General features: G+C 38.0%; 1 protein-coding gene across 1 annotated transcript in view; it reads right to left on the bottom strand.

Moving 5' to 3' along the window:
• Positions 1-24,588, bottom strand: part of camk4 (calcium/calmodulin dependent protein kinase IV) — a 97,441-nt gene extending 72,853 nt beyond the window's left edge. The window contains exons 1-2 of the mRNA XM_039662379.2: positions 24,430-24,588; positions 24,182-24,328 (exon numbers count right to left, since the gene is read on the bottom strand). Coding sequence (XP_039518313.1) covers positions 24,182-24,291 — 110 coding nt within the window. The 5' untranslated portion in view covers positions 24,292-24,328; positions 24,430-24,588. The remainder of the gene's footprint in view (positions 1-24,181; positions 24,329-24,429) is intronic.

Genomic DNA, 24,588 nt, shown 5'->3' with positions numbered 1-24,588 from the left:
AGTAAGAAACTGCATATAACACCCTAGCAACCACTTAGAACACTTTAACAACCATTCATAACACCCCTTAGCAATAGATTAACAAATACTATAAATTGAAATGAAAAACATTGGAGCAATGTGCCTCTACCTACATTATGGCAAAGTAAAAATGAACACTAGTGGAGGTAAAACACCAACAACTTTTAGTCCTTTTTTTTCACAAAAATTATGATTATAGGGTCAGGTTTTATTAATGGTCGGTGGCTCACATGGTACATAAAAATTAGTAAAAAACTTTAATCTTGTTAAAGGGAGTAGGTTCTTTTAACCTATGCCAGAATACAATAGCTTAACAACCACTCAGAAACACACCTAATGTAGATCATCCTATAAAATGTGCAGTAATGCCTTGGCACACATCCACAACACCATATCAACTTCAGCAATGCATAAAATATAGACATAAAGATATAGTTGCTGTCTAGCTTTGTGTGCTTTCAATCTCTTAATATCTTCATAATCAGATCTCTTACTACGGTATTTTGCTGGCACAGGACCAGCACAATATGTTGGAAGCAATAACCAGCCAGCAGTTACAAACAAGCATCTCAGCTGGAAACTGTCCAGTGTGCAAATAAATGAAATTTGGGTGGACAGCTTGGCTAATGCAATTAAAGCAGAAAGGCCACCTCAGTGTCCGAGAACTAGCATCTGGGTACTCACTAGGAGACCAATGCCAGATCCACACAGCTATAGATCCCCTGCCTCTCTCTCTATGCTGACCGTACCCTCCCACTGACTGTACATGTGAATAGTGTAGCAACCGGCTTATGGCTCCAATCTCCTCCACATAATCCCCAGGTCTCAAAAACATTGATTTCAGTAGGTTATATAACCACATTTGTAAGAATCCATACCAACATTAGTTATAGTTACTGTGTTCAAAACCCTGTTTAGATTCTATCTGGATCCTTAGCAGGGGTTTACAGGGTTAGTTCACCCAAAAATGAAAATTATGTCATTAATGACTAACCCTCATGTCGTTCCAAGCCCGTAAGACCTTCGTTCATCTTCGGAACACAGTTTAAGATATTTTAGATTTAGTCCGAGGGTTTTCTGTCCCTCCATTGAAAATGTGTACGGTATACTGTCCTTGTCCAGGAAGGAAATACAGACATCATCAAAGTAGTCCATGTGACATCAGTGGGTTAGTTAGAATGTTTTGAAGCATCGAAAATACATTTTGGTCCAAAAATAACAAAAACTAAGACTTTATTAAACATTGTATTCTCTACTGGTTACCAGAGAACACGTCACCAGCGTCACTGCGGACAGAACCGGAAGACAATGCAGGTTTTATAAAGTCATAGGTTTTGTTATTTTTGGACCAAAATATATTTTCTATGCTTTCGACGTGTCCTGTTCTATCTCGGTTGGAGAGTTTGGTATCTCGGGGCGCAGGGCAGCATTAAGAGCTCAATGAGCCCCAGGGCTATGAGTTGCAGGGCTCCCCACCACTTTAGGTCACCAACTACATAGATAAAATTACTCGTAAAATTATATAACATTTAGTTTATCTATGATATACTTCACAGTCAAGTTATATTACTTTTAATACGATTTTTATCATTTATAAAAATTGAATGCCACTAAAATTTCACAATTCTAGAGACCATGTTCAATATCGCAAAAATAATAGTATGTAGCTTTAGAAAAGAATCTCAAGCTGACTGATGACAAGAGTCAAAAATAACAATAAAACAAAGGCAGATAAGAAATCAACCTACTTGAGAAACTTAAAACACTGAATAATATTACATGCCACTAAAATGCCACTAAAATTGAATGCCACTAAAATTTCATAATTCTTGTGACCAATTTTAATATCACAAAAATAATAGTAGCTTAAGAAAAGAATCTTAAGCTTACTGATGACAAGAGTCAAAAATAATAATAGAACAAAGGCACATAAGAAATAGACCTACTTGAGAAACTTAAAGCATATATTGTATAATGAATAATATTATATTGTATAAAGTAATCAAATATACAATACATAGTTAACACTATAAATTCAACATTCATTCTTATTTATTTTACAAAAGTGATTCAGTCAAGGGCAGTTAATTACTTTCTTTCTGATATTTGATTAACATTATTGACACAAAAGGCGACAGCAGCTTTACTAGCAGCTTCTGTCACTTTAAGACCTCAGGGTCGGAACTCAAGTGCGCTGCACAGCGCAAGTTCACCATGGTCCCAAAACGAGCATTTACAAAATGAATTCTCTCCCGCTACTTACTGTGCCTGAGCAGTTTAAAATAGTATCTAAACCACAATGCTTAAAAAAACGCATTTAAATTATAAACATCATGATGGTGCAGCAAAATTGACATATTTCTACCGGATATATTATCGCCATCCCTTTAGGCGAATATAGAGTTTGATCAAACACAAAAAAACAATATCATACATCCATCAAATTAATAATCAAACTTATCGAAAATTGGTGGGGTCGATGATGGCGCTGTGTCTTAAGAATAGTCTAGAATGAAGTGAAGAGTCGAGGCGATTGATTGGTTGATGCATATATTCTAATAAGGCGCAGGCAGCCATCATCTGATAGATCGTTCACAAGTTAAATATAAATGTATTTGATTGCTATATAAAATTAAAACGTGCCATTTCAATTCACCATGTCCTGCTACCCACGGGGGTTTGATTGACAGGCAACCTGACCAATCCTAATGCTGAATACACAATTTTGTCCGACAACAAAGCTGTCAGTAGATTAACATTGGTGGACTTGAATTTGGAAAACGGTATTGTTTAAATTACTTAAATGACAATATTTGAAAGTTTGTTTCATATCAACAGTAAGCTGCTATGAGCTCTCTCTTGTATGTTGGCGAATAGTCACTTAGTGTAAAATTAGTCTTTGCCCCGTGATGTATTTTTCACTGCGTGAGTGAGAACATGATGTGCGTGACTTGTGAGAGCCACCTGGCTTGTCACATAGAAACTAAAAAAGGTGGGTCTTTGCGAACGGTCACTGTAAAGGCCATTGCACACTGAGTACGAAATATTCGTATGCGTATTTTCGTGTTCGTCAGCCTAAAAATTCGTCACGCATAGAAACCTTGCACACCGAGTCCGTTGCGTATTTATTAAACCTTTGCGGGAAAAAACGCAAAAATACCAAATGGATTCGTCAAGCAGTGCGGATGATTTTTGCCCTCTCTCTTATTGAAAAGAGAAGAAAGAGAAAATATTACGTCCATCCAATCCTGAAATTGCGCCGAGAGGAAGGTGAGTTCCTTATCAAGGAGTTGCGCATTTATCCTGAGCGATTCAAAATTTACCTCAGAATGTCAGTGGGACAGTTTGATGCTTTGCTAGCGATTCTGGAGCCACATATTAAAAACAAGACCACCAATTTCCGTGAACCAATCGATTCTGAACGGAGACTAGCAGTGTGTCTGGTATGGACCAGGTATGGGCACACACAAACACACACACACCCGCGCGCGCGCGCGCGGCCCGGTGGAGACACTGGGCAGACAGAACAGCTAGGCTGTTATTGTGTATTGTGCCCAAATACATTAGTTATCGAATAGGCTGCTCAATCACACCTTATTCGATCCTAAAGTTCAATCTGATTGAAAGGGGAGGTTTATTAATTTCATAATCCAATATAGAGAAGAGAACATAAACACTTGATCGAATTGAAAACCGAAACTGAAAGCACGGCGCATATGTGCAATGATTTGAGGACAAGCTCCCCCCGGCCCTGAATTGTCAAAAGACCTCTCAAAATGCTGGCTCTAGAATGGATTCGAAAAACGCAGAAAATCGAACCCGATCCGATTAATTTTATGACGGACGAAAGTTTCGGAGGTGGTGTGCAAGCGTGACTGACATAACGTGAGGTCGAATTTTTTTTTTAACGTGCGAAAATTTCGGATGCGAATTTTGGACTCAGTGTGCAATGGCCTTAATATTCATGATAATGATTCCATTATAAACGCATGAAATATACGACAAAGCGCCAATAGATAACAGGGCTAATTTGTGGGAGACGTGGAAAGGCTATGGCAATCAGATGGCTAGTAGTAGTCAATCTGGTCCAAAGCCAATCACGGGCCCCCTCCTCGCTCGGGCCCCGGGGCTTTTGCCCCGCCTAGCCCTATTTTTAATGCGACCATGTCAGGACGGGCCGCGTTGGTTTTTAGCTCGCCGCCCCATTGCCTTTCTTTCCCAAAGTCCATGGAGAGCTTACTAGATTGCGGACAGCACTTTTCTCTGCCAGAAACTGCCTGAATAGCTTTTCCCAATCGCTACCCTTAAGGGAGGAGCGGTGAGGGGTTATGAGGCTGTCCCTCTGGTGGAGTGGTATGTCGCGACACAGGTGCACCTGTGCCCGATGGCCGTAGCATCTGGGGGATCCTTGTCTCCCCTCGCAGGCCTGTAAGCTTGCGTCAGGTTTGGCGGTCAGAGCTTACAAGACCTGCGGGCAAGCCGCCTCCTTGTATACGCTACTTGTATACCACAGCAAGGCAAGAACGTGTATTAAAATAAAAAAAAAAAAGTATAGGGTCAAAACTCATTATGTCGTTAACTTTTATTTAAAGTCCCTCTGTAATTTTATCCCTAAAACTCATCTTTGATCAATCACCAATATTACATATTAAAAAAAAAATTTCCGCAAAAAAAAATTCTTCATGCCTTAAAATAGCTTGAGTGTAACTCTACTCCCTTGCCTCATTTAGTAGGTATACACGGTTCTATGAATATGCAAATTAGCCCCGCCTCCACTCACTCGCACCAGCTCAGAGATCCACCCGTTGATGATCACACGTTGACGGGTTTGGTTACAAGGTAGTTTGTGATGTCACAAACACCAGAGATTTTGCTGATTTATGCTTTAGCATAATGGTTAGTCTTAAAGCACATTAAAAACACCACATAGACATATAAACAACATTAAACTTTAACACACTATCAATAGAACAAGATAATCCAGGATTATGTTAACCCAAGGTTAGAGGTTTAGAGAGAACAATTAGTTTCAACTTCATGCAGAATCATCTTATCTTTATCATACAATAAATGATTAGTTGAGATTTTAAGAAATCCTCCACTGATAAGTCACTCTGTCTCTATTAATAAAGTCAACCTCATTCTATTGCAGCACTCAATCCTTGGAATGAGATGCTACAGGGATTTCCATCTCATTAATTCCCAACTGGACTATTTAGCATTGTTTGATTAAGCATTTGCATAGAATTAGAGGCATTGTATTGTAAGGTGATTGTGGAATTGTCCATGAGCGAGAGCTAATTCAGAAAATGCAGCTTACAGCTAAAAAAAAAGAAAAAAGGTATTTTGTGGCAGTCACTACTAGCACAAAACCTATAGTAACATAAACATCTGACAATAGCATTAGCTTATAACTTAACCCGCCACCAGTGAAGTTTGTTTAGTGCTATTCTCACCTGATTGTGCACTTGTTGTGTTCTTCCAACCTTTAAAGCATAATTTTTAAACGACTACTTGCAGATTATACATTTTCATGACTGTTTCTTGAAATGCTATTTCTCTGTAATAATTTACTTTACATTTAAATCATTGTTTCAATAATCTTTTGTCATGTTTAAGTACACTTATACGCACTTTGTACACTTTGTACACTCAAGTACACGGTAACACTTTACAATAAGGTTCATTAGTTAACATTAGTTAATGTATTTACTAACATGCACTAACCATGAGCAATACATTTGTTACTGCATTTGTTCATCTTTGTTAATGTTACTTCATGAAAATACAGCTGTTCATTGTTTGTTCATGTTAGTTCACGGTGCATTAACTAATGTTAACAAGATTTTAATCAAGTATTAGTAAATGTTGAAAATAACATTAACAAAGATTAACAAATGCTGTATATGTGCTATTCATTATTAGTTCATATTAACTAATGTAGTTAACTAATGTTAACTAACAAACCTTATTGTAAAGTGTTACCAAGTAGCCTACACTTTGATGTGCTGATTAACATACTAAAGAGCATGTAAAGTACTTGATTATAATGTTATTCAATATTGCATTAAAAGTTAATATATTTTAAATGTGCTAAATTACATTACAAATGTACACATATATGTAAAATGTACATGGTGTAACCTTTTTTTTTTGTTCAAAATTTACAAAATTGATTTAATGAGCGATCATCAATCCATCTTCCAAACCGTGTTTTTGTTTTATCCCGAATCACTATGGAACGCCTTTAATAAGTGTTTATATTCTGACAATTGTAGACCAAGTGGGATGCTTACATTCATAAACAAGTAGCTCCAGCCACAAGATGCATACAGTTTTGTTTATTAACTGCTAGAGCGCCAGAAGTACACTTAAAGACTCACTGTGGTCAAAATCAAGTTTTTAATGTTGTTTATATGTCTATGGGGTGTTTTTAATATGCTTTAATATGCTTAAGACAAACCATGTACAAATTCATCAGTCAACACCATTGCTGAGTATTTTCTGCTTAAAGGGATAGTTCATCCAAAAATGAAAAAACTATATAATTATAAACTCACGCTCATGTCATGCTGACTTTTATTCAAATTCTTAATGGACTGTAGAAAGCTTGCAAAGAGCACTCCCTTTATAATTGTTACGAACTGCTCTGAGGCTTGTAGATGAGATCCAAACGCAGCTTTATTTGAGGGCAATCCAGAGGCGTAATCCAATGTACAGGCAAGGGTCATAAATAGATAGGCAGTCCAAAACAGATAAACAAAGAAACAAACAAAACAGGCAGGGACCAGAGGCAAGAGAGTAATCCAGGGAACAGGGCAAGATATCCAAAACCAAGAGACCAGAAAACCATAAGAATGCTCAGAATTGCAGTGAAACACTTAAACAAGACTTCGCGGTGAGTGACTGAATGAACAAGGTATATATAGCCAGACTAACAGGATGATGAGACAGGTGAATGCAATCAGTGAATGAGGTACAGGTGGATGTGATCAGTGATGATGAGTCCGGGCAGTGAGTTCTGGGAAACGTAGTTGTGAGGGAAACATGAACATCTGGTGTGGAGTGCCCTCTGGTGACTCTCAAGGGCACTCCACCTGGTGACCATTACAATAATAACTAAAAAGCTGTCACTTATGTAAGTTCAAGATCTCACAAAGTTCCATTATAATCAGTGAAGCTGTCTACACTACATAATGTATCTATTATTTACATAGTGCCAACACTTTGTGAATGAGAGGATTTAAAAGCGTGCAAAACACAGCACTGAACAAAAACTCTGGGGCCCGTTTCAATAAGGAGGTTCAACCAACTCTGAGTTAAAGCTTGAACTCAGAGTTGACTTACCCTGAGATGGGAAACTCCGAGTTTTCGGTTACAGAACAGCTGAAATGAGTTAGTTCAATCAACTCTGAGTTGACTGACTCTGAGTTAAGCGCGTGCACCACAGCTATAAAAAGCCATTATCAATGGAGCGCAGATATTACGAGTCACCATGGCAACAGCGCCAGACAAAAAGAGGTGTTGGGTATAATTAATTACCAAGTAATCTAAATATTGTAATTTAATTAAAGGGATTACTCTTAATTCTTCTTTAATTTAAAATAAAATATGATGCAATTACATTAAATAGGCTACTGCATAAACTATAGACTAATTCAGTATAAAACAATAATGGATTTAGCATACATTTTTAAAAGGTATATTTTTATATAACCTTCTCCCTCTACACACTTTGATCAATTCAAGAATAATTCATGCAATTGTATTGTTAATTTGAAAGCATTAAAAGTGCAGTTTCTTGTCTCTCCTCCTTGTATTAATCAAGTGGTTGAGGTTGATATAGGATTTAGTAATATGTAGACCAATACTTTCTAGAGATAGTAATTATTACATTAATCTAACTACACCGTTGAAGATGTCATTTGTTGTTAATAATTCATAACTATTTTAGAGTAACTGTTATAATATCAGAGGTGAAACTGGAAGAATGTTATTCAACCTAAAGTAGTCTACTATTACTTTGATACATTTTTACTTAAGTAAAAGTAAAAATACCAGTCTAAAAATCTACTGAAGTAAAAAGTAGTTAATTTAAAACATGAGTAAAAGTTGCTGAGTAACTTGTTTAACAGCGGGGGTGGGGTTGGGGACTCCCCCATGTGGGGTTGTAACGTATGAGAGTTTCACAGAACCGTCTCAGAAAATATCACGGTTTATGGTATTAAACAATTGTTAAATATATAAACTGCATTATTAAATTACGGTTATTATTTTCACCAGTTAAAATGACAGTTAAATAAATTAAACATTTGTTCAATAAAACATAATATCAACTAACTTCAATAATTGATTATGATTATGATTGACATCTTATTTTTTATCATGATTTGAAAAAACAATTTTTTCAATGATTTAATAGAAATATATTATCCAAAACAGTGGTAATCAAATAAAAGTTTAGCAAATGTTTTAATCCTTTTATTTTTTGGCAAAGTGCTGCAAAACAGATTTAGTCAATTAAACCATGGACAAACAATATATTCCTTAAAGAATGTGTATCAACAAACATGTCTGTGATTGGCTACATTGCTCGCTGCTTTAAAAACACGTAGTAAATAGAAACATTTGACTTTCTCCAGAGAGTAAACGCAAAATGACTGGAGTGTTTACCACATCTGTTTTCGTCAATGTGATATTTATCAACTAAGGATGGTTTTGCCTTATTAAATCAATATTTCCACTTGCCATTGTACAGCATTTACTACAGTTGAGGTAGTCCGAGCTGGCGTGAGTGAGTGGAGGTAAGACTAATTTGCATATTTGTCCCCCTCTCAAACAACGCGTTTGTGTAAGAAAAATATCCACATTTAACATGTCACAAAGTAAAATTCTAGCTTCTGGCCAAACGCCCATACACAGTCTACTTACCCCTAAAGCACAACTTATGATGTCAGAAGTACCGTAGTACGTCAAGGCGTAGCGTAAATATCAGCAGTATGTCACATTACTCGCATAAGTTGCGCTTCGATTTAAGTCAAATCCGTATGTTCGTTTGGCCGGAAGCTAGTTATTTTACATAATAAAGTTGTGAAGCGCATCACTTCGCTTCAGGACGCCTTAATTAACCCCCCGGAGCCGCGTGGAGCACTTTTATCATGGATGGGTGCACTTTTATGGACTTCAAAACAGAACCATCCATCACTGCCATTATAAAGCTTGTAAGAGCCAGGACATTTTATATAAATCCGTAAAAATTGTAAAATTGTATTCGTCTGAAAGAAGAATGTCAAATTTCGATGACTTAAGGGTGAGTAAATCATGGGCTAACTTTTATTTTCGGGTGATCTATCCCTTTAAGTGGCTAAAAAAATCACTCTAAAGTTCAGCTCATTGCTTTTAATATAAACTTACTTAAACTATAATAAATTTTATTTTAATTCAATTAACATGCAATTAAGTGTTCAAAACATTATAATCACTAAATTGTGTAAGTATAGTAATTTGTATTGTAAATTCAAATTGTGTATTTATTTAGTTCTCTTTTAAAAGATGCCAAAGTGTACTACTCGTTTCTTACTATCATCATGAAGTCCAGTCAACACTCCAAGTCCAGTATATTCTGGCCAAGAACCACCCACGAGCCATATGACCATCATGTAACCATAAACCAGTTTTGGGGCACATAAATCTTACAATATTTAAAGTCTGAGATTAAAGTGGAATATACAGATGTAGTCAAATATATCTAATATAGTAAATGCCTAATTATTCATGTCAAATCAGCTCATCACACCTGTTTCTCAGGTGGATGTATAAAAACGGACATCTGGAAATTGCATAAGCCAGCCAATCAGATATGAGCTAGCAGTTTGTACGGTCTATAAACTGTCCATGGGCGAGTCAGGGGCTGAGACTAGTTCAGAATCGACCAAGCCTTAACTTACACATCCTGTTCTGGGAAAAGGGAGATGAAATGGCCTGTTGAAAGAATAAACTCTAGTTCACTCCTTTTGAAAGCTATAACAGGCCGGCAGATGGGAGTCCTTCCCGTCATAAACCTTCATTACTATTAATGGCTCAAACTCAACCAATATTCATTATGTTAATAACATCACATTGTGACTGGGAGGTACACAGGGCAAAACAATTGCATCCTCCATGGGCAGATCATTATGAAACACACATGAGGTGATGATGCAGCCTGATTTCTCTCAGGGGTACTTGATCCACAGACCATGTGTGTCTATGCGAGTAAATCATGGGCATGACTGACATGATTGAAATTTTTGATAATTTACAAAAGTGTTGTAATAACCTGCTGATTCGCACATGGGATTCAGACATGTGCATGCAAACAGTCATGGTATGACTGAGAAAAACTAGCTCTATAACTCTTTTCAGAAGTTGGGTGACCAGACATCCCACTGTACCCAAGATAGTTCAAATTTCACATGTAGTACCCCTGTCTTTCGAATTCAAATTAGAATGCCAAAACTAATAATGTGTAGTTACCTCTCAAACCTTATAATGTCAAGGATTCCAAACCTTATTTTTATCAGCCGAACCGCTTTGACCTCTGAGATTTTAAGTTAATATTTCAATAACTTGACAAATAATCGCATGTTTATGGTTGTCTGATGTTGGTCAATGGTCACATGATATGCAGGTAAACAGAAGATATTTAATAATTTTAATTTGAATAATTTAGTGTTTTATTTTGTTTTTATTTTAAAATTATTTATTTATTTTCAGGGGTGGACAAGTAAGGGTTAATGCCCGACGAGCTGTCCATTGTCAGGTATTAATGGACGACGGCGAGGCGTGAACCGTCTGATGCGCAGTGTAGGGTTGCCTCTGCCGAAGTCCATTAATACCTATACAATGGACACCTTGAAGGGCATTATACCACGGTCACTTGCCAAATAAACCTATTTTTAAAACATTAGTTTATATTTTTATTAGTTTTACAATTGAAATTGTGTGCGAGGGAACGGCAACCTCTGGTTTCTGAGAGGGAAACAGAGGTGGCTGGTAGCCCAGACAACAAGAAAATGGGGACAGGCCAGTGAACGACAATAGCAGAGCATTATGAGCGTACTCTGCCCATGAAAATTGCTCCCACTAGGAGGTGGGGTTATGAGCTGGCAAACAGTGGAGTTCCTGACTGAGGTCCTGATTAGCGCGCTCAACTTTTTGCTCTGGGGGTGAAACACTGATGACAGACTGGCAGTGGTACCAATCTGTCAGCAGAATTCCCTCCAAAAGTCAGTGACAAACTGGGGTCCCCTGTCTGAAACCACATCAGAAGGAAGCTTGGGGAGAGGGACGAAATGAACCGCCTTAGAAAACTGGTTAACAACAGTGAGAATCACGGTATTTCCACTGAAGGGGGGAAGCCCCGTGACAAAGTCCTGGGGAATATGGGACCAATGCGGGAGGGATTAAAGAGGGGACGAAGCAGACCGTTGGGAGGCGAGTAACTGGACTTCTGCTGGGCACAGACGGAACATGACGCAAAGAATCGGTGTACCTCACGTTCCGTGGCAGGCCAACAGAATCGCTGGCGTACAGTTGCCATAGTACACCCCACCCCCGGATGAGCGACCAATTTACAGGAGTGACCCCAACGAAGGACAGCCGGACGAGCGGACTTAGCAACAAATAGCTTCCACTCAGGGAACGACGGTGTGAGCTGTCCACCCCCCAGCTGTTCCACCCCCCACATGATGGATCAAGCCACACATACCTCCGGTAGGATGGTCTCCGTGGTGGGGGGGGGGCCTCAGAGGAGGACAACTGGTGAGAAAGAGTGTCAGACTTAATGTTTTTTGACCCGGTCCGATAAGAGATGGTGAAATTGAAAACCCCCCAAAAAAGGCTCCAACGACCGTGTCTAGAGTTAAGCCTCTTGGCGGATATACTCTAGATCAGCCTTTCTCAAACTTTTTTCAGTCAGGGCACCTTTCAAAAGTGCATAAAATCTCAAGGCACCCCAGTGTAAAATATAATTTAAAAACACTGCATAACCCAAATTTAAATGCAAATGTCTTGTTTAGTTAGACAGAACAGTAATGAACAGAGCATAATATGAACTGTAAATAACAATAATAATAAAAACTTTATAGCACCTTTAAAAACACAGGTTTGGAAAGTAATTCACAAAATAATTAATCAGAGACACAAATGCTATAAAACCGTAAGAGGTGGACCGCCCAATACAAGAACCCAATAACAAATCCAGACCAGGAGAACTCAAATGAAGTGCAGGATGCAGATAAAATAAAATAAAAATCCCCGGCTCTTGTGGGGATTTTCTTTTCAAAAAACGATCCATAATGCTGTAACTAAAGTGGCCTAAATTCACGTTTATTTTACGTTTCTGTCAGTCTGAGGTGTTGCTATAACGCGTTGCTATGGATTGCGTCACTTGCGTCAAGTTGTGTGTGTCTTGCTTCGGTCTTGTGAGACGGATTTTTTATGATTAATTTTATATATTTATCTAAAATGAATTTACAATTTTATTAATATGTTCATATGTTTAAAAAGAAGAATGTAAATTCAAATATATTTATATATGAAATGTCAGCTGTTTTTTTTTCTGGGGTTTTTTTTTTACATTTTTTTTAGCCTACGTAATTTTTTGGCGGCACCCCTGACACAGCTAGGGGGCACCCCAGTGTGCCGCGGCACCCACTTTGAGAAAGGCTGCTCTAGATTATGATGATCAGTCCAGACAATAAACGGACTAGAGATTCCCTCCATCCAATGGCACCACTCCTCCAGGACCAGTCGAATGGCAAGCAGTTCCAGGTTAACCACGTCATATTTACGTTCGGCAGACGAGAGCCGATGTGAGTAAAACGTGCACGGGTGAACTTTCTGATCAAGAGCAGAGCGCTGCGAAAGCACTGCTCCCACCCCGATGTCAGACTTGTCAACCTCAACAATAAACTGACTCTCCGGATCAGGCAAAATCAGAATGGGAGCGGACGCAAACAATCTCTTAAGACGCTCAAACGCTCAAACGACACTCTGGCACCTCGGACCAGAAAAAACGGGACATCGCAGACGTAAGCGCAGTCAGAGGGGTAGCAACCTACCTGAAATTTCTAATAAAGCGGTGATAAAAGTTTTCAAACCCCAAAAAACGCTGAATGGGTTCATCTCCCAGACCAGTTAATCTGGGGTTTGTGCTGTTTTAACCAGGGGTGTCCTAGGTCAATGGTGGCCATAGGTGACTGAAACACAAGAAAAGAATTTCTCTCTTGGTGTTTGCCAGACATGGTGAGACTCACCGGGGCAGTGGGCAGGTGAATATTAGAAAGAACGCGGCCATCCAGGGCAGAGGCCATTGGGTGTCTCTCTTAATTCATGAAGGGGGAAATCGTGGTCAATAGCCCACATCTCATAGAGAAAATGTCTCTCAGCCCCGGAGTCCATTAGAGCAGAGCAGCCGACAGAAGTGGTACCCCAGTGAAGAATGGACAAAATCATGGTGCAGGACTTGTCTTGAAGGATGGGGAAAGTAGAGTTGTGCTCGCCAATTTTCCCTGAACTACTGGCGAGCTCTCTCTTTTAATGAACATGTGGCAGCGAAATGTCCAAAAAACACAGCAACCTCTCTTACGGCGTTGGCGCTTGGTGGAGGAGAGGTGTTTTCTAGCTAGCTGCATTGGCTCAGGCTCCGGGTGTGGTTCAGGTGGTGACGCTGTTTGAGTGAATGGGGATCCCCGGAATCCCATGACATCAGCACGAGCATGTTGGCGTAAATCGAAATGTTTGTCTAAACGAATGGCCATGCAATGTGACAGGCTGAAGAAAAAACACCACCTCACACTAGGTAAAAAATGCACGGCACTCAATAGGCTCACCAGAGTAGCAGGGAAGATTGTTGATACGAGGTTCGGAGGTGTGTCGCTACTCAGATGAGGACTGGTCTTGGCACAAGTGGTGTAGCGGACCAGTCAGATCTGACACCTGGGCAATGTCTGTCCAGCATTGCTCTCTGCAATTTCAACAGCTAAGCGGATGGTCGTATTGTTCACTGAATCCATAATGGTCGGTTTATTCTGTCACAGTTCGAAAAGGACCCAAAAGCGAAAGCTGGTTAAAAGAGGTTTACTTGGAAATCAGAATAAATGTCAACACAGTCTGTCTGCCAGTCACCGGCCATCTAGACGGACGCAGAACAGAACAAGGCTGCAACCAAGCAGGATGAAAGGCACAGGTCGTTGCAGTCAGGAAGTGCACGCTGGTAACGACGAGCACAGATTCCACTAGGCAGAAACCGCAGGCTTCAGGCTTGACACAGGGTAGCAGGTTAGGGTTAGGGTTAGGGTTAGGATAACACAGGGTAGCTAACCTCTCGTCTGACATACACAGACAGGACAAGAATAAGCAGTAGTAATTTACTATGATGATGCGCCTGTAACGGGCATGAACAAACAAACAATAAACCGTCAAAGAGGGGGAAATGACACAAGATCTAAATAGCTAGAAAATCAGGGCAAAGGGGAAATGGGTGTGAGAAGAGCGGGAACGCTGATTGAGAATGAGCTCAGCTGTGCGAGACCACACGTGTAGGAGAGGGAGAAGAGATACAAGCAGAGGAATCAAGCCTGACTTCAGACAAAAATTATAATGAGAACATAATTGTTTGATTGAGACATAGCTTTTAATGTTGAGACTTTTGTTTTAGTAATCAGGCGCTAAAAAATTATATAAAAATATGGATTTAGATTTATCAGCCAATATATCGGTTATACAAATATAATTATCGGTTATCGGTATCGACCAAAACTCTATTATCGGTGCATCCCTATTTTTTTTATTTAATGTTAAAAACCTTGAAAACAATTAGCACTTATAGTAATATTATAAGATGTTCAATTCTTTGTAAATATTTACTAAAGTTCCTACCAAAGATGTTTATTGATTCTAACCAGGGAGTACATGTTGGAATTGTATAAAGTTAACAAAGGGCTATAATTAGTAACAAGTAGGGCTGTTATATCCTGACTAATTAATATAATTGTATTTAATCACATATCAATAATATAAATAGAAAAAAAAAACGAGCAAACAAGCAAAATGCCACAAAATGAAACAATTTAAAGACATTTCATTGTCGCAGACAGATGAAAATGAAATTGCATCACTAAAAGTGGCTTTAGAAGTCCATATTGTATGTTTTAATTCTATATCACTTATAAAACCTACAGTCCACAGCAATCCATTTTTAGGAATTTAGTTTTGACTTTCAAAGGTAGATTTATGGGTTGTTACCTTGTTGTTTGTTGTTCTATGTAAACATACACAAGATGGTTGTTTTTGACCTATATACACTATGCATTGTATACACTTTGTTTTTACCCATAAACCAAATCTATCAGTGTCTGTCTGTCATAATATTTTATGCAATTCATTCACACCGCATGGAGAAAATAATAAATTCGTAAAACGAAACTCCTCACTCATTTTTTTTTTTCTAGGTTACTTCTATTTTTAATTAGTACAATTTAAAGTAACTTCTTTACTTCTTTTATGTTTTTGGCTAGATACTTAATTTTCACCCAGTATCTATACTTTCACTTAAGTATAATTTTTGATTACTTTTTACACCTGTTTTAATTTATGACATTAGCCAATCATTGGGCGTTTACTGACAAGTCTTAAAGAGGCACAGTTTCTCACTAACATTATAAGTGAACCTCAAGGAACATATTCCAAAGTTAAAACATACAGTATTGCTATAAACATATAAAAAGTACACTCTAAAAAAAAAAAAATTCATATTATAAAAGATTTTACATTTAATAAAAAAAAACTAAAATAATATAAAAGGCATAGGATATATATATATATATATATATATATATATATATATATATATAAAATGGATGGTGCCTGTTACATCATTCCAGTCAGTCTAAAATACACCACATAACAAGGTCTATATTACAATAGCAAAACCACTGAAACCTTATTGCTTGAATAGGACACAATTTTAAATGTTATCCACTGTTAAAAAATTAAGACCCAAGCAAATGTTTTGGAATCATAAAATATATTGTGTTTAATAATTAAATATTGATCCCAACGGTAATACCGTACTCGAACAACTGTGAATGTTTTGGATGAATGTGGCTCTCTTACTGTAACTAGATCCATCACGTGTATTCTTTACAGTAGCTTTCCTGTGCACTTGATACACAGCTGAGTCAGTGTGGAAGTGTATGTTACACAAGCTGCTCCTGTTTCTGTTTTCTACTTTCCAAGCATTATATAATCACAGCAGAGACTGAGAGAGAGAGAGTGAGTGTGAGAGGGAGGAAGAGTAGCTCTCTAGGGAGTGTGGTAGGCTTCATTATTCAGCTCGTTCTGCCTTCTTTAGGATCTGGGCGGTTTGCATCTGGCCCCATTTACAAGAGTCCAGCATCTATGCCCATGGCCAACTGTGAGCTGATAATGCTAATGTATGAACTACTTTAAACTTCTATTCATGGCATTCTTTGCTTGAGATCCATCTTAGATCTTAGTCCAAAGCACAAATATAACTAGGAATAATTCACCCTCATGTCATTCCAGACGTATGCTGTACGCATTTCTTTATTCTGTCACACACAAAACAAGATATTTATCTCAGTGTTTTTTGTCTATAAAATGAATGCAGGTCAATGGGTTGCAATGCAATGCATTCCTGTCCGAAAACGTAGCCCTAATATTCCTACTCCTAGTCTTAAACCTAAGCGTACTCATAACTTATCCTTAAAATTAGAGGGAAATGATGTAGAAGAACCAAACCCTAGTTGTAAAACTTTACATTAACTGTAAACTTCTCCCTCAGATCTGATTGGCTGATTGGACTGTTGTTCCAACATTAATAAGGATGTTGATCCAAGAATATGTTGTACTTATTCACATTCATTGTTGCAATGCAGTGTTGTTAAATTAAAACTTAAACTATTTAAAACAGTTTATGGTAATTGAACAAAAAACAAAAAAAAAAACACATAAAAATCAGAAATGCTGCTAATTTCAGCTAATTGAAATAAATAAGTTGAAGAAACACAAAAAGTCATGTTACATGTATGGAGGGACCCCTATGTAGGGACCAGAATATCACAAAGATTTGGAATGGGCTCTTTAGAGCAATAAGTAACAACTATAATATTCTAGCAACGTCCTAACAACCATCCAGAACACCCTAACAACCGCACAGAAACTTCCAAAAATACACAAAATACCATAGCAATACACATACAAAAAGTCGCAAAAAGTACCATGGTACTACCATGTTACTAGCATTCCCAGGGAAACTACTAGCATCTTGCCAGTGATTTTATGCACAGACAAGAACCACTCATATTTTCCAGAAAATGTACAAATCTGGGATCATTTGTAATGTTGTGCCTCAGCGCTGTCCGGTGAGTAATCACATTAACAGATATATTACCCCCGTCAGCACAGATGCATGTGATTCTTTTCTCTCAAGATTAATTGCATTAACTGAATTTATCTTTAAGTGCCTGGAGATAAGCATCACTCTCAGCTGAGCGGATGGCAAAATCCATTTGTCTTGCTTCCGCAGGCTGTACCAGCTCCATGTGCGTGTTTTGTTCATGCGCTGGGTTTCTGTTCCTCAAATTAGACACCTTGATTGCAAATATTCAGCATCTGCCATAAAACCTCACAATAGCTTTATAATTAGGCCTTATTAATTTTCACCAAATGTGATTTTTTTGTGTTAGGAAAAACAAAGCAAAAGCTAAATGCTTTTGTAGGATACATATTTTCATTTAGTGGAAGAATATTCTTTTACTATACAATTTTTCCAGTAAAAGGCACTTACAGTATATATTCATGCTCTTTTAAAGGAACTAAGTGTCCATTTCCATTTGGACTGTGGCCCAGGTCTCTCCAAGTGTCTAGAAAGTACAGACTGTAGCTCTCATGATCTAGGCTGATATAGTAGTATGGTTTGTGGAGCAGCCATTCTTACATAGAGAAATACAATTTATGGGCATTCAGCAACAATTCATTGCCAACCCGTCAAAGATCGATGAATGTTCCCTCTCCTACGCACTGCTGTGCCCAGTCCAGAGAGAAACACCACAATCTGATTATCCAAGACAATTTGGGTTCAGCACAAACTATGGTATCCTATCCATAATGGCATTGCTATTTAAACCTGTTCTCAGAAAAAGTAACATGTATGATTTGACCATGATATTTGGACACCATGAACATATAGTTTTTGTTGTTGTTGTTGTTTTTTGTGTTGTCTTAGCTTCACGTCACAGTTACACAAAAAAACAGGTATAAATAGCAATATTATGTGGAACCACCATGGAACATGAATATGGAAGTAAAAAGAGTAACACTTTTAAAGGGTATTTAAAACATATTTAAAGGGTTAGTTCATCAAAAAATGAAAATTATGTCATCAAATACTCACTTTTATGTTGTTCCAAAGCTGTTAGACTTTTGTTCATCTCCGGAACACAAATTAAGATCTTTTTGATTAAATCTGAGAGCTTTACAGTATGTCACTCCATTGGCAGCTACGCAACTATAACGCTTCAGAAAGTTCAGTCAAGTTTATCCATATGAATTTAGTGGTTTAGTCCAAATTTTCTTAACAGACTCGGATGCTTTATATGATGAACAGATTGAATTTAGGCTTTTATTCACATTTAAACATTGATAAGCGAACATACACATAAGCTCAACCGAAACTGTTTGACATGTGAGAACAAACCTCTTACGGAAGCTCAAATGTACTGCATTACACACAATAATGAACCTCATTGTTTCTCACGGAAGCTCAAACATGCTGCGTAACACAATAATGAACCCCATTGGTTCTCAAGGAAGCTCAAACATGCTGCGTTACACAATAATGAACCCCATTGGTTCTCAAGGAAGCTCAAACAAGCTGTATAACACACAATGATGAACATAATTGGTTCTCAAAGAAGCTCAAACGTGCTGGGTAACACACAATAATGAACCTCATTGGTTCTCACAGAAGCTCTAACGTGCTGTGTAAAACAATGATGAACCTCATTGGTTCTCATGGAAGCTCAAACGTGCTGTGTAACACAATAATGAACATAATTGGTTCTCACGGAAGCTCACACGTCACGTGCTGCAGCGTAACACAATAATGAACCCCATTGGTTCTCACGGAAGCTCAAACGTGCTGTGTAACACAATAATGAACATAATTGGTTCTCATGGAAGCTCAAACGTGCTGTGTAACACAATAATGAACCTCATTGGTTTTCAAGGAAGCTCAAACGTGCTGCGTAACACAATAATGAACCTCATTGGTTCTCAGGGAAGCTTAAACGTGCTGCGTAACACAATAATGAACCTCATTGGTTTTCAAGGAAGCTCAAACGTGCTGTGTAACACACAATAATGAACCTCATTGGTTCTCACGGAAGATCAAATGTGCTGTGTAACACAATAATGAACATGACTGGTTCTCACGGAAGCTTAAACGTCACGTGCTGCAGCGCAACACAGTAATGAACCTCACTGATTCTCAGGGAAGCTCAAACGTGCTGCGTAACACAATAATGAACCTCATTGGTTCTCTGGGAAGCTTAAACGTGCTGTGTAACACAATAATGAACATAATTGGTTCTCAAGGAAGCTCAAACGTGCTGTGTAACACACAATAATGAACCTCATTGGTTCTCAGGGAAGCTCAAATGTGCTGTGTAAAACAATAATGAACCTCATTGGTTCTTACGGAAGCTCAAACGTGCTGCGTAACACAATAATGAACCTCATTGGTTCTCTGGGAAGCTTAAACGTGCTGTGTAACACAATAATGAACATAATTGGTTCTCAAGGAAGCTCAAACGTGCTGTGTAACACACAATAATGAACCTCATTGGTTCTCAGGGAAGCTCAAATGTGCTGTGTAAAACAATAATGAACCTCATTGGTTCTTACGGAAGCTCAAACGTGCTGCGTAACACAATAATGAACCTCATTGGTTCTCTGGGAAGCTTAAACGTGCTGTGTAACACAATAATGAACATAATTGGTTCTCAAGGAAGCTCAAACGTGCTGTGTAACTAGGGGTGGGCGATATGGAAAAAATATCATATCACGATTTTTTTAGGAAAATCACGATCACGATTTTTTATCACGATTCTTTTTCAAGTTGGTTTTAATATTTTGCAAGTGGCTGTTCATTACAGCCAAACTAATGTCCTTATGTTAAAAACAAAGCCTTAGGTAACAAAAGAAAAAAGAAAGGCATACATTTAGGCCAGTGGCGAAGATAAAAATCTTTGTCATTATTTTCTTTGTTATTAAAAAAATAAGACAAGATAAACATTACACAAATTAATATTCAAATTAAATAAATAGTGCTTTATTTTTCAGATGCACTAGGTGTATTTAGAAGTAGCATTGAAGAAAGTAATTAAATTAAACAAATATGAAATTAAAACACTACAGAGACTTCACTGAATAAATTGATTCTTATTAAAGCTACTATTAAAGTTCTCAGTCAGTGAGTGATTTTCTCCTTGTGTTTTTTTTTTTTTCCTTTTACTAAAGAGATTCCCTCAAAAATGAAAATGGTCTTAATTTACTCTCTCAAGATGTTTTAAACCCAAATAAGTTTCTTTCTTCTGTTGAAAATAAAAGTTATTTTGAATAATGTGGGTAACCGAACAGTTGCTGGTCCCCCTATAGTTTTTATAGGTTCTCTACTGGAAGTTAATAGGGACCAGCAACTGTTTGGTTACCCACATTAAAAAAATCGTCTTTTGTGTTCAGCACAAGAAAGAAATTAATACAGGTTTGTAACAACATTAGAGTAAGTAAATAATGCCAGAATCCAGATTTTTTTTTTTTTTTTTTTTTTGGTGAACTATCCCTTTAAGGACATGCGGCAGTATTATTCCTGTCGCTTTTAGACCAGCACGCGACGCGTTTAATATAGACGCATATTACACCAGATATTCTCTCAAATGTTTGCTTTCACTTTAGACATAGCCTGTTTATGTAAACATTGTGTGTATTTAACAGTATTAGCATAATAAGACTCGAACGATAACTTAGTCCAGTATTCAGGCGCTGTTTGACATGCGGTCAGGAAAGCGCACGTTAGAACAGCACATCAGCGCGTGAATTAAATGTTTAACCGGCAAGGCTTATGCAAATAATATACTTTTGTGAATTGCAGTGTCCCATACCTATTCATTAATGTGTGATGTGTAGGCTACGTCGCGTTGTACAGTTGAGACGGCGCCAGAACTGAACTGATAGAATGCACTGTAACACGATACTACGATATTTCTTCAAAAGCAGATCGTGGAGACATTTTAGGGGCCATTCACATATCGCGCCTAAAAACGCGTAGAAAACGCTAGGCGCACGCGTTCTCCTTTTTCCAAAGAAGCGCTAGGGCGGTTGCACTCCGGAGGCGTCTGTCGTTGCTAAGCAACCATCAGCTGCGCTCTCCATTACATGAAGGAAATTTCAGCAATGGATTTCCACCACCGAACAACCCTTGCTGTAACTCTGTTACAAGATTTATTTACTCAGAAAAGTAAAAAAACGCCGCAGTGTTTGGGTGCACCCCATACTACAAAAACGCAAGAACCATGGGGAATTTCACCAGCTGATTCAGGAACTCCGCCTGAACAATGGGAGGTTCAAAGCCTATTCCAGAGTGGACAAGGACCAGTTTGATTATATTTTAAGAAGAGGTAACAAAAATGGCGAGGAAGCTGATTGGTTGGTTCGTGTCACGTGACCTACGCTGCGCTTGCGGCATTCTGAAAAGTTGAGATGTTTTTATCTCGATGCGGCGCGGACGCGCCTGGAAAAAACGAGCGCGTCGCACCGCGACCGCGTCGCTTCCATTATGAGCGCGCATACCGCGCGCCTACATTTGAAATAACGAACTTGAGCGCGCAAAAGACGCGATATGTGAACCGGCCCTTAATCGTCCACGATTAAAAATCGTCATATCGCACACCCCTATGTGTAACACACAATAATGAACCTCATTGGTTCTCAGGGAAGCTCAAATGTGCTGTGTAAAACAATAATGAACCTCATTGGTTCTTACGGAAGCTCAAACGTGCTGCGTAACACAATAATGAACCTCATTGGTTCTCAGGGAAGCTCTGTAGTCTGGTGGTAGTAGTCTGGACAAAAATTGCTCAGATTTAATTTAAAATATCTTCTTTTGTGTTACGAAGATAAACAAAGTCTCATGGGTTTGGAACGACATGAGGGTGAGTAAGTGAAGACAGAATTTTCATTTTTGGGTGAATAGTTGTTAAAGAAGTGTGTGGTTTCAATAGTTGTTAAGAAAGCATCTTGTCCTATATTGTCTGCCAAAATAAGTACACTATGAAATTCTGCTGATACCAAATATTTCAGACTCAGTGTCCTGAAACACTTTGTACTTTGAGGATGTCCTTTCCTATAATATTTATTGCCTGGAGAAAAATGAATAGGTGGCAAAGTAAACAGCAATCAGATTTAGACGAATGACCTGTCTTAGAGTAATGATTCGTTTTTCTAATGGTGTCATTTTTCCCATGAGTCTCATTGAAACATTTCAACAGACTGCTAATGTCTGCCTCGTGTACATGAATTCATGATGACGATCAATAAATGCCCTGCCTGAGAAAAAAGAGAATTTGTGTTAAATCTATCCATCCTAAACATTGAGATCTCTACACAAATAAAGAGGAGAACTAAAGAAGAAGAACTGTTCTCTCTACCTGAGAACAAAACGCATGATATTCCTGTAGGATTAGATTCAGATTTGATATTTTGCAATACAATTTTTAGTGTAGCACTTTACATGAAAAAGGCAAAAATGTGTGTCCCATTGTCCCAAATTAGTGATGTTATTTTAAAGCAGTAAAATCGATTGTTTATAAAAGTTTTAGTGTTGAATACATTGGTCAGGCTCAATACTGTTAGCAAAATGATTTATATCTTCTTCTTTTTTTACAAAAGATATTTATAATAAAATAAAAAAAAAGGTCTATCAAATACCATAAACCAACATTTCCAAACAGTTTCACTAAGTGACAGCAAAACAGCAACATTTTGGTTAAAACTTGGTTAACAAAAGACACAATTCCCTCGTTTTTTTGGAGTGAGAACTATTAGATATGTTATATGTGACCCTGGATCACAAAACCAGTCATAAGTAGCACGGGTATATTTGTGGCAATAGCCAACAATACATTGTATGGGTCAAAATTATCGATTTTTCTTTTATGCCAAAAATCATTAGGATATTATGTAAAGATCATGTTCCATGAAGATATTTTGTAAATTTCTTACCGTAAATATATTAAACATTTATTTTTGTGAATAAATGCAGCAAAATCGAGAACATAAATGGACAACTTTGAAGGCGATTTTCTTTGAAGGCGAAATAGTTGTATCTCGGTTAAATATTGTCATATCCGAACCAACCGTACATCAATGAAAAGTTTATTTATTCAGCTTTCAGATGATGTATAAATCTCAATTAAAAAAGACTGTAAATCGTCAAGCTCAACACTATTGCCAAAATTACTGTGAGAAAGATAAACAAATAGGCCATTCAGATTTAATTCAAGGAAATGTATCAATACCAGTAAAATAGCATTATAGGTGTATCAGTGCCTAGGCCTATATTTCAAAATGACAGCTAAATTTAGGTCAAATTCTATTTCCATGAACGCTACAATAAAAAGGCTACACAAATACCACATTCTTTCAGTAGCCTAACCTATTAGATAGATACTGATGATCTCATTGATTGCAACAAGAAATTTTACACACATTTTAGTGTTGACTGGGTCTGGCAAGCTTAACTATTCAACACTGACAGTGGCCACTGTGACCAAAATTACTATAAAATGATTAAAAAATAGGATATTTTAAAAAAACAACAACAACAACAGTAGTCTAATATTTATTAGAAATTGAAATTAATCGCATTCATAATCACATAAACCAACACATATTCTGGCAGGCAGCCTATATTTTGTTAGGGGTCCAATAAATGAATATTTTCTTTGATAAGCTGCTTATTTTCAAAGATGCTCCACATCCACCCTCAAACCTCATTTGCACATTAGCCTTTGTATACTGCTGCACTTTCACTTACCGTCCCAATTCAGACTCCAGCTCATAGAAGTCCGCCAGCGTCTCTTTCTTGGATCCATCGATCCAGTATTCAGGAGCGGCTCTAGAGGCGGGCATCGTCACTTTCAGCATCTCCTGCGCTTTAGTTCACTATCAGGGCAGCGCCGACCTGCACAGAAACAACAACGTCAAGAAATGGCGTGGTAAAAGCGGGCACACAATCTAGATAGGCAAATGATATACATGATTTTCGAAAGAGTTTGCCATTACCTGTAATGTTTGTTGGTGAGGTGCGCTGAGTGGCCGTGAATGTGTATCGTCAGTTGATCGCGGTTGTCATGTCGCTCTCTCTGAACGAGACGCGCGCGGTTTCCACTGGGTCTTACTGTCGCCTATGTAGGGCGCTGAGGATGTGTGTGTGTGTGTGTG

The sequence above is a fragment of the Pimephales promelas genome, chromosome 4 (genome assembly GCF_988280905.1).
Source record: "Pimephales promelas chromosome 4, fPimPro1.hap1.1, whole genome shotgun sequence".
NCBI classification, from domain to species: Eukaryota; Metazoa; Chordata; class Actinopteri; order Cypriniformes; family Leuciscidae; genus Pimephales; species Pimephales promelas.
Note: the sequence above shows the minus strand (reverse complement) of the source record. Positions and strands in the feature narration are given on the sequence as shown.